General features: G+C 69.3%; 3 protein-coding genes across 3 annotated transcripts in view; 2 read left to right on the top strand and 1 right to left on the bottom strand.

Moving 5' to 3' along the window:
* The window catches only part of CHLNCDRAFT_134932 (hypothetical protein), a gene marked incomplete at both ends in the record, with an annotated part of 5,868 nt that extends 5,071 nt beyond the window's left edge, over positions 1–797 (bottom strand). The window contains 3 exons of the mRNA XM_005846903.1: positions 176–306; positions 480–567; positions 726–797. Of these exons, the coding sequence (XP_005846965.1) occupies positions 176–306; positions 480–567; positions 726–797 (291 nt within the window). The remainder of the gene's footprint in view (positions 1–175; positions 307–479; positions 568–725) is intronic.
* A 1,836-nt stretch (positions 798–2,633) lies between these two features.
* CHLNCDRAFT_12359 (hypothetical protein) lies at positions 2,634–3,421 on the top strand (the record flags this gene model as incomplete). The annotated part of the gene is made up of 3 exons (XM_005847099.1): positions 2,634–2,705; positions 2,860–3,162; positions 3,335–3,421. Coding segments are annotated over 3 exons (462 nt in total), but the record flags the coding sequence as incomplete, so codon positions are not given.
* A 4,273-nt stretch (positions 3,422–7,694) lies between these two features.
* CHLNCDRAFT_31526 (hypothetical protein) lies at positions 7,695–9,453 on the top strand. The gene is made up of 5 exons (XM_005847098.1): positions 7,695–8,022; positions 8,180–8,280; positions 8,411–8,581; positions 8,748–8,877; positions 8,996–9,453. Exons 1-5 carry the CDS (start codon positions 7,878–7,880, stop codon positions 9,436–9,438), a joined length of 990 nt encoding a protein of 329 aa, XP_005847160.1. The 5' UTR covers positions 7,695–7,877; the 3' UTR covers positions 9,439–9,453.
* The last annotated feature ends 5,069 nt before the right edge of the window (positions 9,454–14,522 follow it).

Here is a 14,522-nt window from a genome sequence, read left to right as displayed (position 1 = left end):
GCCGGAGGCCCTGGCGTGCAGGGCAGCAGCAGCAGCGGCAGCAGGCATCCATCGACGCCAGCGGTCACCGACTCCCTCCGTGCAACCACCACGCCACCACCACGGACACTCTCCCAGCTCCCGGCGCCACCCAACCGCAACCAACGGCAACCGTAACGCCACCGCCAGCACCCACCTTGCTCTGGTTGGTCTTGGAGATGTCGTCCAGCACAGACCGCCTCGACTCCTCGCTCAGCGCCTTGAGCTTGCGGATGAGCGCAGAGTTGCGCTTCATGCTGGAGTCCAGCCGCTTCAGGGCATCCTCGCCTGCGGGCACGGCCGCAGCCGGGGAGCTGAGGGGCTGGTGGGCAGCTGCGGCATCGTAGGTAGCTTCACAAGCTTGCAGGCAGCTGCATGCAGCTGTGCGTGGTGCTGCTGTGGGGAGCAGAGGCGGCACTGCGCTGGTGGCACGCAAGCATGAGGGCAGGCGGCTGGCGCACCCGGCCGCTCGGGGTTGAGGTTGAGGGCGCGCAGCTGCTGCCGCCGCTCCAGCGCCTCTGCCGCCTCATTGATCTTCTGGGTCGCATCCTGCTAACCGACAGTGCCAAATCGCAATACCAGCCCCATCACAATCATGGCTCAATCGCAGCGTGAGCCACAAAGCCACCGGCAACAAGCAGCAGGGTCGCAGCGCCTCCGGCTGGCGGCGGCGGCGGCGGCGGCAGCGGCGGCGGGCGGGGCGCTACCTGCAGGGCCTCTAAGGAGGCGGCCTCCCCTCCCCCGCCGTCTGCTGCGGGAGGAGGGCCCTCCTGACCCATCCCCAGGCTCCTGGGGGGCGATCACGCGCAGGCCGACACTGACTCAGAGTGGGAGCGAGGCCAAGCCTTGGGGTGCGCTGCACAATCCACCTGCCGTGATCGATGATGCAGAAAGGAGGCGATGCGGTGCATGCCCCTGCCTGATTGGCTGCTGTGCTGTGCTCTCTCTCCTCCAGGCCTGCATTTGGGAGGTTGATGGCCGATCGGGGCACTCCCACAAAACGCTGTAATCGAGGGCAGTGCTCCTCCGGCAGTCAACTGCACGCCGACGGGTGATTGCCCACGCGGGGGACACGAGCAGCCGCTCACGTCGGGCTGGCATGGTGCAGCAGCGGTGCGTGGGGCTGAGGCGATGAGCGGCAACCGGCTGGGCAAGGCGGGGTCCAGCTTCGGCGGCAGGAGCGGCGGCAGCGGGAGCCAGAGCGGCGTCGCAGGCCGCTTCTCCCTTCTGCTGCTGGAGGATGGCGAGTACTACTTTAAAGGCCACACCGCCTATCACTGGGTGGAGGAGCGGAAGAGGTGCGGGCTGCAGCTGGCCGCTAAGTTGCGCCGACTGGTTGGGGGCCATGGCCACTGGCGGACGCCCACCCGACACCGCCTGCCCTGCCCGCTTGCCTCCCCTGCCTGCAGGGTGGTGGGCAGCCTGCAGGTCTGCAGCCGCAGCCTGTTCTTCGTGCCCAGAGACCTGCAGCAGCCCATTATACGCATCCCCTTCCAGTCCACCACCGCCATCAAGCCGTGAGTGCCGCCGCGGGCTGCACCAGCGGCCAGTTCAAACTGCCGTACTGCACGCTTTGCATGCCCGACACGCCATCTCGAAATTCGCTGGCTGTTGCAGGCTGGAGGAGGCGTCTCCGCACGGGGAGGATCAGTTCGAGGTGTGCTGCAGCCTGAGGGTGGACATGAAGGCGGGGGGCGTGGACGCGCCCTACCAGCAGCACCGCGGTGACTTCCGCTTCCGCTTCTCCCCGGTGTATGCCTGCCTGGAGGATGTGGTGCCCGCGGTGGAGGAGCTGTGCCTGCTGGCGCACGCCGCGGGGGCCGCCCACTCCAAGGAGGAGCGGGCCGCTGCGGCGCAGAAGCTGCAAGACCTCGTCAAGGTGGGTGCCGGCCTGGTGGGTGCGCGAGTGGTGGGTAGAGGTGGAGGGGAGCGGTGGGTCGGGTGGAGGGCGAGCTGGGTGCTTGACTGTAGCGCCACGCGGTGTGGCAAGGGGCTGCCACCATGGGAATGTGGTGGGAGCTGTAGCTCGGCTTGCCAGGTGCCAACGGCCCCCCTCGCCCTGCCGCGCAGGAGCACGAGGAGGCTGAGCTGTTCAACCCGGGGTGGCTGGAGGACGAGGAGAGCGTGGTGGCGGAGGCGGTGGCGTCGGCGGTGTCGCCGCTGGCGGCGCAGCCGGGGCGCGCAGTGCTGACTCAGCACCGCATCTACTTCCAGCCCTTTAACCTACAGTCGGGGGCGCCCATACAGGCCTACCCGCTGGGCCGTGTGGTGGCTGCGGCGCGGCGCACCTACCAGCTGGAGGACCTGGGCCTGGAGCTGTTCTTCTCCTCCCGCCACTCCCTGTACCTGGCCTTCCGCGCCGCCGCCGACCGCGACGTCTTCCAGCGCCTGATGCACCAGCAGCCCGCGGTGCAGCTGGAGAAGATGCGCAGCAGGGAGGCGTGGACGCGCGACTGGGTGGCGGGCCGCATCAGGTGGGGGGGCAGCCTGGTGGGTGGGGGTGGGGGAGGAGGGCTGAGGCTGGGGGAGTAAGAACACTCCCTTTGAGCCCTCGCACCGCTTTGCCCATGCCGCTCCCACCAACACACAGACCTTGATCCAATTCTGCACCCCGCAGCAACTTTGACTACCTGATGCACCTCAACCGCGAGGCGGGGCGCAGCTTCAAGGACCTCAGCCAGTACCCGGTGAGGGGCGCCTCTCAGCAGCCCCTTCCTCCACGCACACCACATGCCGGCTGCCGCCATCCAGCCCAAGCCGCCGGTGCTCCGTCTTTCTCTACCTCCCCCTGCTCCCGTGACCCACCTCGCCACCCTGCCACCGCCGCCGCTCCTCCTGCAGGTGATGCCCTGGGTTGTGGCCGACTACTCCTCCCCCACCCTGGACCTGTCAGACCCAGCCACCTACCGCGACCTGTCCAAGCCCATCGGCGCCCTCATCCCCCGCCGCCTGCACGAGTTCCAGCAGCGCTACGCCGAGCTGAAGCAGATGGCGGCCCCAGGAGGGGGCGGCGGCAGGCAGCCGCTGGGCGCGCCTCCGCCGCTGGACATGCCCCCCTTCCTGTACGGCTGCCACTACTCTTCTCCCGGCTATGTCGTGTTCTACCTGATGCGCAGCGACCCGCAGCTCATGCTGCGCCTGCAGGTGGGGGTTGTGTGTGACACACGTGTGTGTGCATGTGGTGTAGGGTGGTGGTGGGGAGGTGGCGCAGTAGGGAGCGGAGGTCAGGGGTCACGTGCCCTGTTGGCTGAGCATGCCCAGCCTGCTCTCGCCGATGCATGCACCACCCTGCCTGCCCACACCAACCCTCCCGCAGAACGGCCGCTTCGACGCCCCCGACCGCCTCTTCTGGTCCATCGCCGACACCTGGAAGAGCGTGCTGTCTCTGCCGTCAGACGTGAAGGAGCTGGTGCCGGAGTTCTACTCCAACGACGCATCCTTCCTGGTGGGTGGGTGGGCGTGTGAGGGAGGGGTGGCGTGGGGCTGCCAGGATCTGGGCGGCATGTGTGCAACCCTGTCCCAACACATCAGTGTTACCTGCGCACAGCCCCCTGGCCACTGCTTGCCGGACAGGCACCCACCAGCCCGCACAAATGGACAGCTGCATGCCAGGCCGTGGCCTCACGCTGCCGTCGCCGGCGCTGCCTGCCTGCCTCTGCGCGCAGGTGAACAAGCAGGGCACCGACTTTGGGTGCCGGTCGGGCGGGCAGCGGGTGGGCGACGTGGCGCTGCCGCCGTGGGCCTCCGACGCCGCCGACTTTCTGTACAAGCTCCAGGAGGCTCTGGAGTCGCCCCACGTGTCGGCCCGCCTGCACAAGTGGATAGACCTGGTGTTTGGGCGCAAGTCGAGGGGCGGCGCGGCGGAGAGGGCGGACAACGTGTTCCACTTCCTGACCTATGATGAGGTGGCGCTGAGGTGGCTGGAGGGAGAGGGAGACCCCGCCAGGAGGGAGGCGCTGCGCCTGCAGATGATGGAGTTTGGGCGCACGCCGCGGCAGGTGAGGCGGGCTCCGGGGGTGCGGCGGCGACGGGCTGGCTCTGAGGCGGGGCGACTAGCTGAATGGATTCATGCTGTGCAGAGGGTTGGAGGAACCACCGAACTTGCTTGTGCCAGTGATGCACCTCATGCCTGCTCCACCACCACCCCGCCACCTGCCCCCGGTGCAGCTCTTCACCCGCAAGCACCCCAAGCGAAGGGTGCTGGGGCGTGGCGGCGTGCTGGCCTGCTTCAACTGCTTCACCGCGCCGCAGCAGGCGCCGCGCCTGCCCACCAACCTGCTCGTTGGCAAGCCCTTCAATGCGCGCACCATCCCTCCCGTCAGCAGGTGGGCACGCCTGTGGGTGGCGTTCGCCAATCAGCAGGAAGCTATCGCTGGGCGCAGAGCTGCCATGTGGATGGCAGCGTGCCCTCCCCACCCACCTTCAACCCCACCCTACTGTCTTCCTACCTCGCCTACAGGGCGGTGTTCAAGCTGTCGTGCAGCCCCAAGCGGGAGCAGCGCGAGGCGCTGCTGCACTTTCTGGAGCACACGGCGGCGCATGGGGAGCCCGACGCCCTGGCCCTGCGCCAGACCCGCGGAGCCGAGCTGTATGTGCTCGTCAAGGCCGCCAGGGACGCGCGGGACGGGCGCCCCGGCGCGGTGGCCCCGGCGGCGGAGATGCAGGCCAGCCTGGTGCGGGCGGTGGCGGCGCTGGCGGCGTGCCCCCAGAATCGGCGCTACATCCTGGAGGCGGGGTGCCTCGACGCGGTGGCAGAGGCGGTGGCGGCGACGCAGCCGGAGCTGGCGGCGACGGCGGTGCAGGTGGGGCCGCTGCTCTGGGTGGTGGAGGGTTGGAGGGTGCACCAGTCAGGCGGGCGGGACTCAGACATTTGTGGGTGGCTTGCGCAGCTGCAAAAACAAGCAGCCGCAAACCAAGGCAGCGCTGCTTGGTTGGTGAACTGCCCTGTCTGTCTTGCAGGCGCTGGCGCTGCTGGCGCAAGAGGAGAGTCCCAGGGTGCAGGCGCTGGACGCGCGGTCGCTGGGGCACCTGCTGGGCGTGCTGCGCCAGCCGCCAACCGCAGACGCGCTGCTGGCGGCGCTGGAGGCGGTGACGCACCTGGCTGAGGCCTACCCCGCGCACAGGTCTGCGCCTTGGGTGGCGCTGCTGTGATGTGATGTGCATGGAGGTGTGGGCTTGTGTGGCCTGATGGGGCCAGGCTGGCGCACCCCGTGCACTTCCGTCCCGTGTTGTCTGGGCTGCAGCTCCCCTCCCGGCCCAACACGCCGCCCTGCTGATCCCTGGGCGGTTGCCGGCGGCACCTGCAGGAGCTACTTTGCGAGGCAGGACCTGCTGGCCCTGCTGCAGCAGCAGCTGCACGGCAGCCGCATGCGCGCCTCGGCAGCCGAACCGGAGTCTGCGGAGCCGTCCCCGGTGGTGCGGCCCGACAGCAGGGCGGGCCTGCTGCCCGCGCCGCCGCGCACGCAGCCGCGCGCGCTGCGGCGGCGCAGCACGCTGGCCAACCCAGAGGGTCCTGGGGAGGTGCACCCCGCGCTGCTGCAGCGGCAGCAGCTGCTGGCCATGGCGGCCATGCTGCAGGACGATGCGCAGAGGGAGGCTCTGCTGGGAGACCCCGCCGCTCTGCCAGACCTGCTGGCCGACTGCTCCAGCGGCAGGGCCGAGGTGCGGGGCGGCGCCTACGAGTGCCTGGCCTCGCTGACGGCGCACGACGCCATGCGGCAGCGGGTCAGGGAGCTGCGCCTGCTGCCGATGCTGCTGGACGGCGCCGCCAGCTCGGCGGCACAGGTGCAGCGCCCCGCGGCAGCCTGCATCGCCAACCTGTGCGCCGACCCAGCCCTGGTGCTGGAGGAGGTGGGGGCCGAGCCGGGGCTGGCCCCGATAGTGGCGCTTGCGCTGTCCGGCGACGGCGAGGTGCAGCGGCACGCGGCGGCTGCGCTGTGGCACCTGGCGGCCTGGCCCGAGGCGCGGCGGCGCGCGGTGGATGCTGGCGCGCTCCACGCCCTGCTGGCGCTGGGCGGCGCGCAGCGCAACGTGTCGGCCCGCGACCTGGCCAGGCAGGCGCTGCTGCGGTGCAGCGACGACGAGGCCATCCGGCCAAGGCTGGAGGAGGTGGCGGCGGCGGCGGGCATGGATGCTGCGCAGCTGTCGGCCATGGTGGCCCCCAACAGCGCCCGCTCAGGCGCCTCCTCCCAGCGCAAGGCGCGGCACCGCAAGATGTACTCGGGTGCGCAGGCAGAGGGGAGGAGGGCGGCGTATGCTTTTGAGGGGGTCGTGGCACGCCTTCGAGTGGGGCCGAGCACTGCTCTCCTTGCCGGTCTCATCACCTCCCACCCTGGCCTCGCACTCGCCCACTGCTGCGCCATCCTGCCTGCCGCAGAGGTGCCCAGCAGCCTGAGCGGCGCCATCAGCCGCACCAGCAGCTACCGGTCTGGCATCGACCAAGGCTCCCCCGCCTACGCCTCTGGCGCCGTGCCGTCACCCGAGCCCTGGCCCGCCGACTCAGAGTCACAGACTCCCGGGCTGGGAGCCTCGCCGCTGCAGCTGTCTCCCGTATTGGAGGTGGCAGGCGGCGCAGCACAGCCCAACGGCGTGCCGCTACTTGCCGCCAATGGGGCCGCAGACGAGCAGCGTGCAGCGACAGGACAGCAGCAGCAGCAGCAGCCTCTGCGCTTGCAGCTGCCAGAGGGCTCACCCCTCCCGCTGCCCATCATCACGCCTGTGGCGGTGGGTGGGGACAGCAGCCCGCCAGCCAAGCGCCAGCTGCCGGCTGCCTCAGCGGCGGCGCAGGAGGCGGCAGCGTCCTCGCCCAAGGGCGCCGTGCGCGGCCGGGTGCAGCAGCTGGAGCGCCTGAACAGCCACCCCGTGCCGCACACGCCCGAGTGATGGCAGGCCAGTTCATTTTCGTGAGCGACTCTATTTTCGCTGGCATTTTTGCTCTCAAGGTTCTCTTCTCCTGCTTCCATTATCGCCTGCTTCCTCTGCACGCTGCCCTCTGTAACCTCATCCAGAGGCGTTTCAGCTTGTGCTGGCAAGGGTGCGGCATCGCCCAGCCTCCAACCTTTGCATCTGCAGTACCCAGTACCTCGCCCCGGGTGCATTGTTGCTCTGTTTGCTACACCCACGACTCCCTGATACGCGCCCTGCGTGTCGTGATCGTCACAGAGCCCCCACATACCTCCTCTGCAGCAATGCAGGGTTTGGTGGCGCCCGCCTGCCGCCTGCCAGCCCCTGGACGCCCCTTTGCGGCGTCCCCAGTATGCATCAGATCATCATCATTGCGGCAAGTGAGAGTCTTGGCAGCGCAGCGAGACCCACCACTCTACTTGGGGATAGATTTCGGCACTTCGGGGGCCAGGCAGTGCGTGATCGAGTGAGTAGAACTGTGAGTAATGTTGGGATCACACCTGGATGTGCGCCACTCGCCGCAGAGCGGGAGCCCGTTCCACTTGGCCCGCCTGGGACCCCCCACCCTGCAGCAACAACGCCCAGCTGCAGTCAGAGTGGAGCTGCACTTATGTCGCGGGCAAGAGCCTGGATGAAAGCTGGCGCAGGTGAGCGGCGACGCCCGCCACCGCCGCCATCGCTGCCGGCCCGGCCGCTGCCTCGGGCTGCTCGCCCATCTCCGCAACCACCGGCCTGTTCAGCAAGCTGCTGCACTTACCACCACGCCACGTTGCAGCGCACTGTGGCAGCTTTTGGACGCAGTGCCCGCCGACCAGCGGCAGCGCATCGCGAGCATCGCAGTGGACGGCACGTCGGCCACCACCCTGCTCATAGACGGCGACAGCGGGCGCTGCCTGGCGCCGCCCAAGCTGTACAAGGAAGTGCAGCCGGCGGCGGCAGTTGCTAGAGCCAGGCAGATGGCGCCGCCGGATCACACCGCCACCACCGCCACCTCCACGCTCTGCAAGGTGCTGGACTGGGATGAGCGGCAGGTGTGGCAGCGGGTGCAGGAGGCGGAGGGCGTGGAGCCCTGCATCGTGCACCAGGCCGACTGGATCGCAGGTGCGGCTGCCCCACTGGCCTGCACTCTGATGCCACCTGCTGCTCTGAGAGCGCCCTGGATTGCCAGCCCACCCAGCCGCTGCCAGCTGCCCATCTCCTCCACAAGCAGCAGTGGCAGGCGTTGGGCCTCAACTGACCGTCGCCAAGCCGCGTGCAGGGCTGCTGCACGGCGAGTGGCGGGTCACAGACTACAACAACGCGCTCAAGCTGGGGTATGACCCGGCGGCAGAGTGCTACCCCGACTGGCTGTGTGACCAGGTGGGGCCACGGGCTGCAGCTATGTGGTGCACATGCCAATCCGGAGCCTCTCTTGTTGGTGATGTGATGGGCTGGCTTCACCGCTCCGCAGCCTGCAAACCATGGCTGTGCGTACTTCCTGCCGCTGCAGCCCTTTGCTTGCCTGCTGCCCCTGGCGGTGGTGGCCCCAGGCGCGCCCGTGGCTCCCATCACGTCCGCGGTGGCACAGCAGACGGGGCTGCCCGAGGGCTGCCTGGTGTGCGGCGGCACCACCGACAGCATAGCGGCGTTTGTGGCAGCGGGCGTGACCGAGGTCGGCGAGGTGTGTGGGCGCGGTGGTTCTGCCGCCTGCCGCGCTGCCTGCTGGGCTGGGCGAGCAGGGAGCGTCTGTGCTCCCCCTATAATAGACGGCTTGCTGCCAACCCCTGCCCCCTGCCTGCTGTCCTCCTCACCTGCACGCCTGCACCCATGCCACCACCTCGCTGCAGGCGGTCACATCCCTGGGCAGCACCCTGGCGGTCAAGCTGCTGAGCGAGACGCGGGTGGATGATGCGCGGTACGGCCTGTACAGCCACCGCCTGGGCTCCGCCTGGCTGGTGGGCGGCGCCAGCAACACAGGCAAGCGCCGACAGCGGCGGGCACGCCCCTGCTCTTTGTGACGGCTGGTGGCGCTGCGTCAAACGAGCGCCTCTCTCGCGTGACTCCCAACCACCACGCCCCGGCACCACCCCTGCAGGCGGCGCCGTGCTGCGCCAGTTCTTCAGCGACGCCCAGCTGGCGGAGCTGACGCCGCGGCTGGATGCGGGCAGGCCCACCGGCCTCGACTACTACCCATTGACTCGCCCGGGCGAGCGGTGCCCCATCAACGACCCCGACCTGCAGCCTCGGCTGGAGCCGCGGCCGGCCGACGACGCCCTGTTCCTGCAGGGCATGCTGGAGGGCATTGCCCGCATCGAGGCGCAGACCTACCAGCTGCTGGCCCAGCAGGGTGCGTCCCCAGTGTGCAGGGTGTACACGGCGGGCGGCGGCGCCAGGAACCCAGCCTGGGCCGCCATCCGCCAGCGGCAGCTGGGCGTGCCGGTGGTGGCCAGCGAGCAGGCAGAGGCGGCGTATGGCAGCGCGCTGCTGGCCAAGCAGGGCTATGAGCTGGCCAACCCCGTGATTGCGCTAGTTATGTAACAGCCTTGCCTCACCAATGGCTGGGCGGATTAAGGTTAGGGCAAAAGGGATGAGAGGAGGCACCCCTGCCAGCTGGGTTTGCTCTGTCCAAGACGGCCAGCGCCAGCTCCATCAGCCATGGGATGATCAAACGCCAGGGCCTTCCTCCATTGCTCTCCTGCGATTTGGCACGTCAACTAGCGTCCTCAGCAGTGTTTCGAGGGACCAGGGCTGGCAGCAGTACGGCCCGCCTGCAACCCTCCGCCACGCACGCGCGCAGGCCTCGAGGCAAGGCAGCCATCAAGCAGCATTATTTGCATGCCAGAACAAGCGCATTTCGATCCGCAAACGCGCTTGAAGTGGGCGGGTTGGGTTGGTGCAGTGCAGGCCCTGGCGGCTCCAGACACTCGAGGCATGGCAGGCTCTCGGTAGCCAGAGGGCGTGGGTTGGGCCGCTGCTAGTGCCAGGGCAGGAGAGCAGCAGGCCAGAGGCGTTTAGGTGAGATGCGGGGCGCTCTCCGGTGGCGGCGGGTGGGGGGTAGGTGGCGCTGCCGCCGTACTGCGCTCAACTATCGTGCATGCGATATGCGTCATCTGCAGGCAAGGCCAACACTAGCGCGCCAGGCCGACAGCAGCAATGCTGGCATCACCGCTCGCGGCCCCTGGGTCCGCGGCGGCGGCGGCGGCGGCAGAGGACAAGGTGTTCACAAACCCGCTAGCATCGCACCCGGTTGGCAGCCTGGCCGAGCCCCCAGCAGCAATGCTGAAGGGCAAGCACGGTACGGCGGCCGCCGCCGGGCTGCCCAGCTCCGGCAGCAGCAGCAGCATAGGCGCTCCCAGCAGCGGCGGTGGGGAGGGCGGTGGCGACCGCCACCTGCGCCGCATGACCCAGAGCTTGGTCGAGATCCTGGAATCCATGTCGAGCAGCGTGCAGCAGCAGCAGCCAAGCAAAGGTGGGCCTGGAGGCTTCCAGCCCCTTGCCCTGCAATGCGTCACCTGTTGCCTGGTGCCTGCGCCCGAGCCCTTGGCCAACTGCCGCCGTGCCCGCTCACCTCCCTCTCGCCCCCGCCCTGCAGCAGGCGCGCTGCCGGGCGCGGTGCCGCGCGCGGAGACCGCCATCACCGCCCGGGGCGACTCTGTGGCAACCATGGCCGACCTGGAGGCGGGACACGGCGGCGCCGGCGGCAGCGGCAGCGGCAGCAACGCGGGCGAGGAGGTTGTGCCCGTGCACCACGTGCGGCGGCTGACCACCACACTCGTGGACATCCTGCGCCACGTCACCGCCTCCTCCTCCGCCGTCGCCGGGCAGCAGCACCAGCAGCAGAGGGACCTGCAGCAGCGGGGCCAGGTGAGCAGCGGCGGCGAGGTCGGCCAGGCGGGCAGGTTGATGGCTTTGTACCTCCTTGCATAGTGTCCCATACATCTCCCGTACACCCGCACCCTGCGGCCCTGCCCCCCATGCCCCTACCTCCCCTGCTTCTTGCTCACCTCACCTCTGCCCCCGCCTGCCTCCAGGAGGGCGACCCGGAGATTGCGGCGGCGCCCGAGAGCGCGGGCCTGCTGGACAGCGCCAGCGAGGCATCCTACGAGTCCAAGCTCAGCCTGAGCAGCGCGGGCACAGCGGCCACCGACGCCGCCACCGCCCTGCTGCGGGCGGCCTTTGTCAAGGACGAGTACCGGGGTGGGTGGGCCGCTGCGGCCGCCTGCGCTGCCAACACCTGGGAACCCGTGGTGCCGCGCGCCGTGCCATTGTGTCAAGCGGCCAACCGCCTCGGGTGTGCTGCCTGCCTGCCTGCCTGCCTGCCTGCCTGCCTGCCTGCCTGGTGTGCAGGCGACGACGTGAAGCCCTTCTATGCGGAGGCGCTGGTGTCTGCCGCCAGCCGCAGGATGGAGGACCTGGAGGAGGCGGCGGCGCCCGCGCCAGACGCAGGCGCGGAGGGCGGCGCTGACGCAGGTGTGGCAGCGAGCGGCAGCCACGCAGCCGGCCTATGCAGGAGAGCTTTACTACAGCTGTCCGGCTGCGGGGCCGATTCCCGCTTTCCCCCCCGCCGATGCCCTGCCGACACCTTGGTGCTGCCGCTGCTGCTGCTGCGCAGACGCGCTGCCCATCCCGCACCGGCTGCGCAAGCGGCGCGCCGTCAACTGGTGGGGGCTGTTCGTCTTCCTCTTCTTCATCGCCGCCTTTGGCTTCTACGTGTGGGCCCGCGCCGCACACACGCTGGGCCTGGGGCCCATGCTGTGGTGAGCCTGTGGGGATGCGGCAGCCCTGCTGCAGCAGCGGGGGTGCAGAGGCGCGCCCACAAGGGGCAGGGGCAACAGGGGCCTGCAAGGGGCAGCTGTCGGCTGCCAGGCGCTCTTGCCCGCAGCCCTGCCGCCGTCCCAACCGCCCCGCTCCCGCGTCCGTTGCCCTGCAGGTATGGCGCCCTGGTGCTGTCTGTGGAGGTGCTGGGCGGCCTGGCCATGCTGCCCTACGGCCTGTGCCTCACCTTACGAGTCACCAACAACGACGTGCCGCCGCCCGATGAGAAGGGGCAGGTGGGGCGAGGCGCCGCGAGGGGCCCTGGTGCTGCTTGTACGAAGGGTGCCTCCTGCCCTCCCCTCACATCCGCTATTCCCACTCCTCACATCCGCCACACCCACCTCCCCCCATCTGCCTGCCTGCCTGCCTGCCCCCTCCCCCGCAGGTGCACACCGCGCTGGCCTACCACATCCGCGTGGTGGTGCCCTGCTACAAGGAGCCGCTGGAGGTGGTGCAGAAGACGGTGACGGCGGCGCTGGTGGCGCCCATACCCACGGGCTGCACGCGCACGGGTGGGTGCAGGGGAAAGGCACAGGCACGCAAGCATTTCATGGAAGGGAGGCAGGCAGGCCGACGGGGCTGGCAGCAGGGGTGCCATGCGGGTCTGCTGCCATGACCTTGCAGCTTGGGGGCCGGCGCGCCAGCCGCTGCGGCAACTCCACCCTGCCCCCTGCCCCCCGCCACCTGGCCTGCCCTGCCGTCCTCCCCGCAGTCTACCTGCTGGACGACGGACGCGACATCGAGAAGAAGAAGTTCATGCACGGCCTGGGCCTGGCCAACGCAGTCTACGTCAGGTGGGCTGGGGGGTGCTGGAGTGGGCTGTGCCTACCTCCCCTGTGGGCTGTGCCTACCTCCCCGCTGTTTACCTGGCTGGCTGGCTGCCTGCCTGCCTGCCTCCACCACTACGGCCTGCTTGAGCCTGCTGGCCTCCCTGCTCCTCCACCCTGCGCCCCTGCCCGCCCTGCAGCGGCCGCAAGCGCGCCAAGGGCGAGATGAACGGCAAGTCTGCCAACATCAACAACGCGGTGCGCCAGGTGTACCCAGAGGGGCGCGCCATCCCGCTGACGGAGGTCATCTGCGTGTTTGACGCCGACCAGGTGAGCAGGCGGCTGGCCTGCTGGAGGTAACTGGCCTGCTGTGGCGCAGCAACATGCGGCACCCGGCACGCCGGCGACTCCCATCCTCCCCGCCGTCCCGCTCTCTGACACACATGTACACACACCTGCACCCGCTCACCCCTGCAGGTCCCCAACGCCGACTTCTTCCTGAAGACAGTGCCGCTGCTGGATGGAGGGCAGGATGTGGGCATGGTGCTGTCGCCCCAGGTGCGCCCGGGCAGGGCCCCTCGCCAGCAGAGCGCTCCTGGCCTGCCCTGCCTGCCTGTGCCACCCGGCGCCTTGCATCCACGCCATGCCCTGACGCTTGCCTGCATCCCCGCCCCCACCCCTGCACACCCGCCGCACACCCGCTGCGCAGACCTTTTACAACCTCAACCCGGTGAGCAATGCCAGCTGCAACCTCGCCTCTGCTATTGCTGCACCCCAGCTCGCCCCGCTGCTGCCTGTGCCCTGTGCCGCCCCTCCTCCTTCCTTTCCTTCCCGCACCACACACACACCATGCACACCACCACCACCACACCCACACCCGCAGGCCGGCGACATCTTCAACCACGCCAACGTCCACTTCTGGGACTACACGCAGCCCGGCTACGACGCCCTGGGCCTCATCTCCTGCACAGGCACCAACTTCCTGCTGCGGGCACGAGCCTTCCAGCAGGTGCGCGGGCAAGAAGGGTGGGAAGCGGCCCACCCAGGGCCGGCCGGGAGCTGGCGGCCAGCAGCACCCTGCCTCTCTGAACTCTGCCTGTTCTGCTGTGTCTGCCTGCCCGCCTGCCCGCCTTCCCCACCCACCCCACGCCCTCCTGTGTGCAGGCCGGCTGGTTCCCGGAGTGGACGCTGACCGAGGACTTTGCGCTGGGCATCGAGCTGAAGAAGCTCAACTGGCAGTGTCGCTACGTGGGCGAGTACCTGGCGGTGGGGGAGGCGCCCGAGGAAGTTCGCAACTGCTTCCAGCAGCGCTCGCGCTGGTCCAAGGGACACTTCCAGGTGGGGGGTGGTGCTGTGCTGTGGGTGGGTAGGTGGGTGGCCACTGTGCTCTGCAACCTGCCCATGGGCAGGTTGCAGAGCACCCCCTTGCCCTCCTTTGCCCCACCCACAGCAGCCTCCACCCGCCACCCACCCGCACTCAGGTCTTCTTCTCGCGGCACAACCCCGTGTTTGCACGCGGCCTGTCCCCGCTCATGCGCTGGATGTACGGCTCCGTCATCCTCTCCTACTTCTCCGCCTTCACATCCACGCCCCTGCTCATGCTGGTGCCCATGATCACGGTGCGATAACAGGAAGGGGCTGAGGGCTGGGGACGAGGCACCGGACGGGCTGGGAACTTGGGGGCAGAGTCGCTGAGTGTATCTGCCTCACACCCTCGCCTGCTACCTGCCTCACACCCTCCCCCACGCCCCAACAATGCAGGTGTGGCTGGGCTCCTTCCCCATCGTCATCAACCAGTGGGCCGCCATCTCCATCACCGTCTACTACGCAGCCACGGTGGGCGGGGCGGGGCGGGGCGGGTGGTGGGAGGTGTGGAGGGCTGCGAGGGGGGGCGCCCTGTCCTCACTCTGTATGCCCCCTGTGCGCCCCAGGCTGCTGTTCCACCCCTCCTGCCCGCCTCAGCCCACCCCCAGCCGGGCGGGGGGGCGCCGACCGTGGCTGCGTAGTAGACGGGGATGGAGATGGTGGGCCACCGGTAAA

The sequence above is a fragment of the Chlorella variabilis genome (genome assembly GCF_000147415.1).
Source record: "Chlorella variabilis unplaced genomic scaffold CHLNCscaffold_12, whole genome shotgun sequence".
Taxonomy (NCBI): Eukaryota; Viridiplantae; Chlorophyta; class Trebouxiophyceae; order Chlorellales; family Chlorellaceae; genus Chlorella; species Chlorella variabilis.
The sequence above is the reverse complement of the archived record's forward strand: the minus strand, read 5'-3'. Positions and strand labels throughout refer to the sequence as shown.

Bases quoted from the DNA above. Each gene is read 5' to 3' on its own strand.
- CHLNCDRAFT_31526 (XM_005847098.1), top strand. From the start codon at position 7,878: ATGGCGCCGCCGGATCACACCGCCACCACCGCCACCTCCACGCTCTGC. The intron at 8,281-8,410 runs GTGGGGCCACGG...CTGCCGCTGCAG, and splicing joins CCGACTGGCTGTGTGACCAG to CCCTTTGCTTGCCTGCTGCC. The intron at 8,878-8,995 runs GCAAGCGCCGAC...CCACCCCTGCAG, and splicing joins GGGCGGCGCCAGCAACACAG to GCGGCGCCGTGCTGCGCCAG.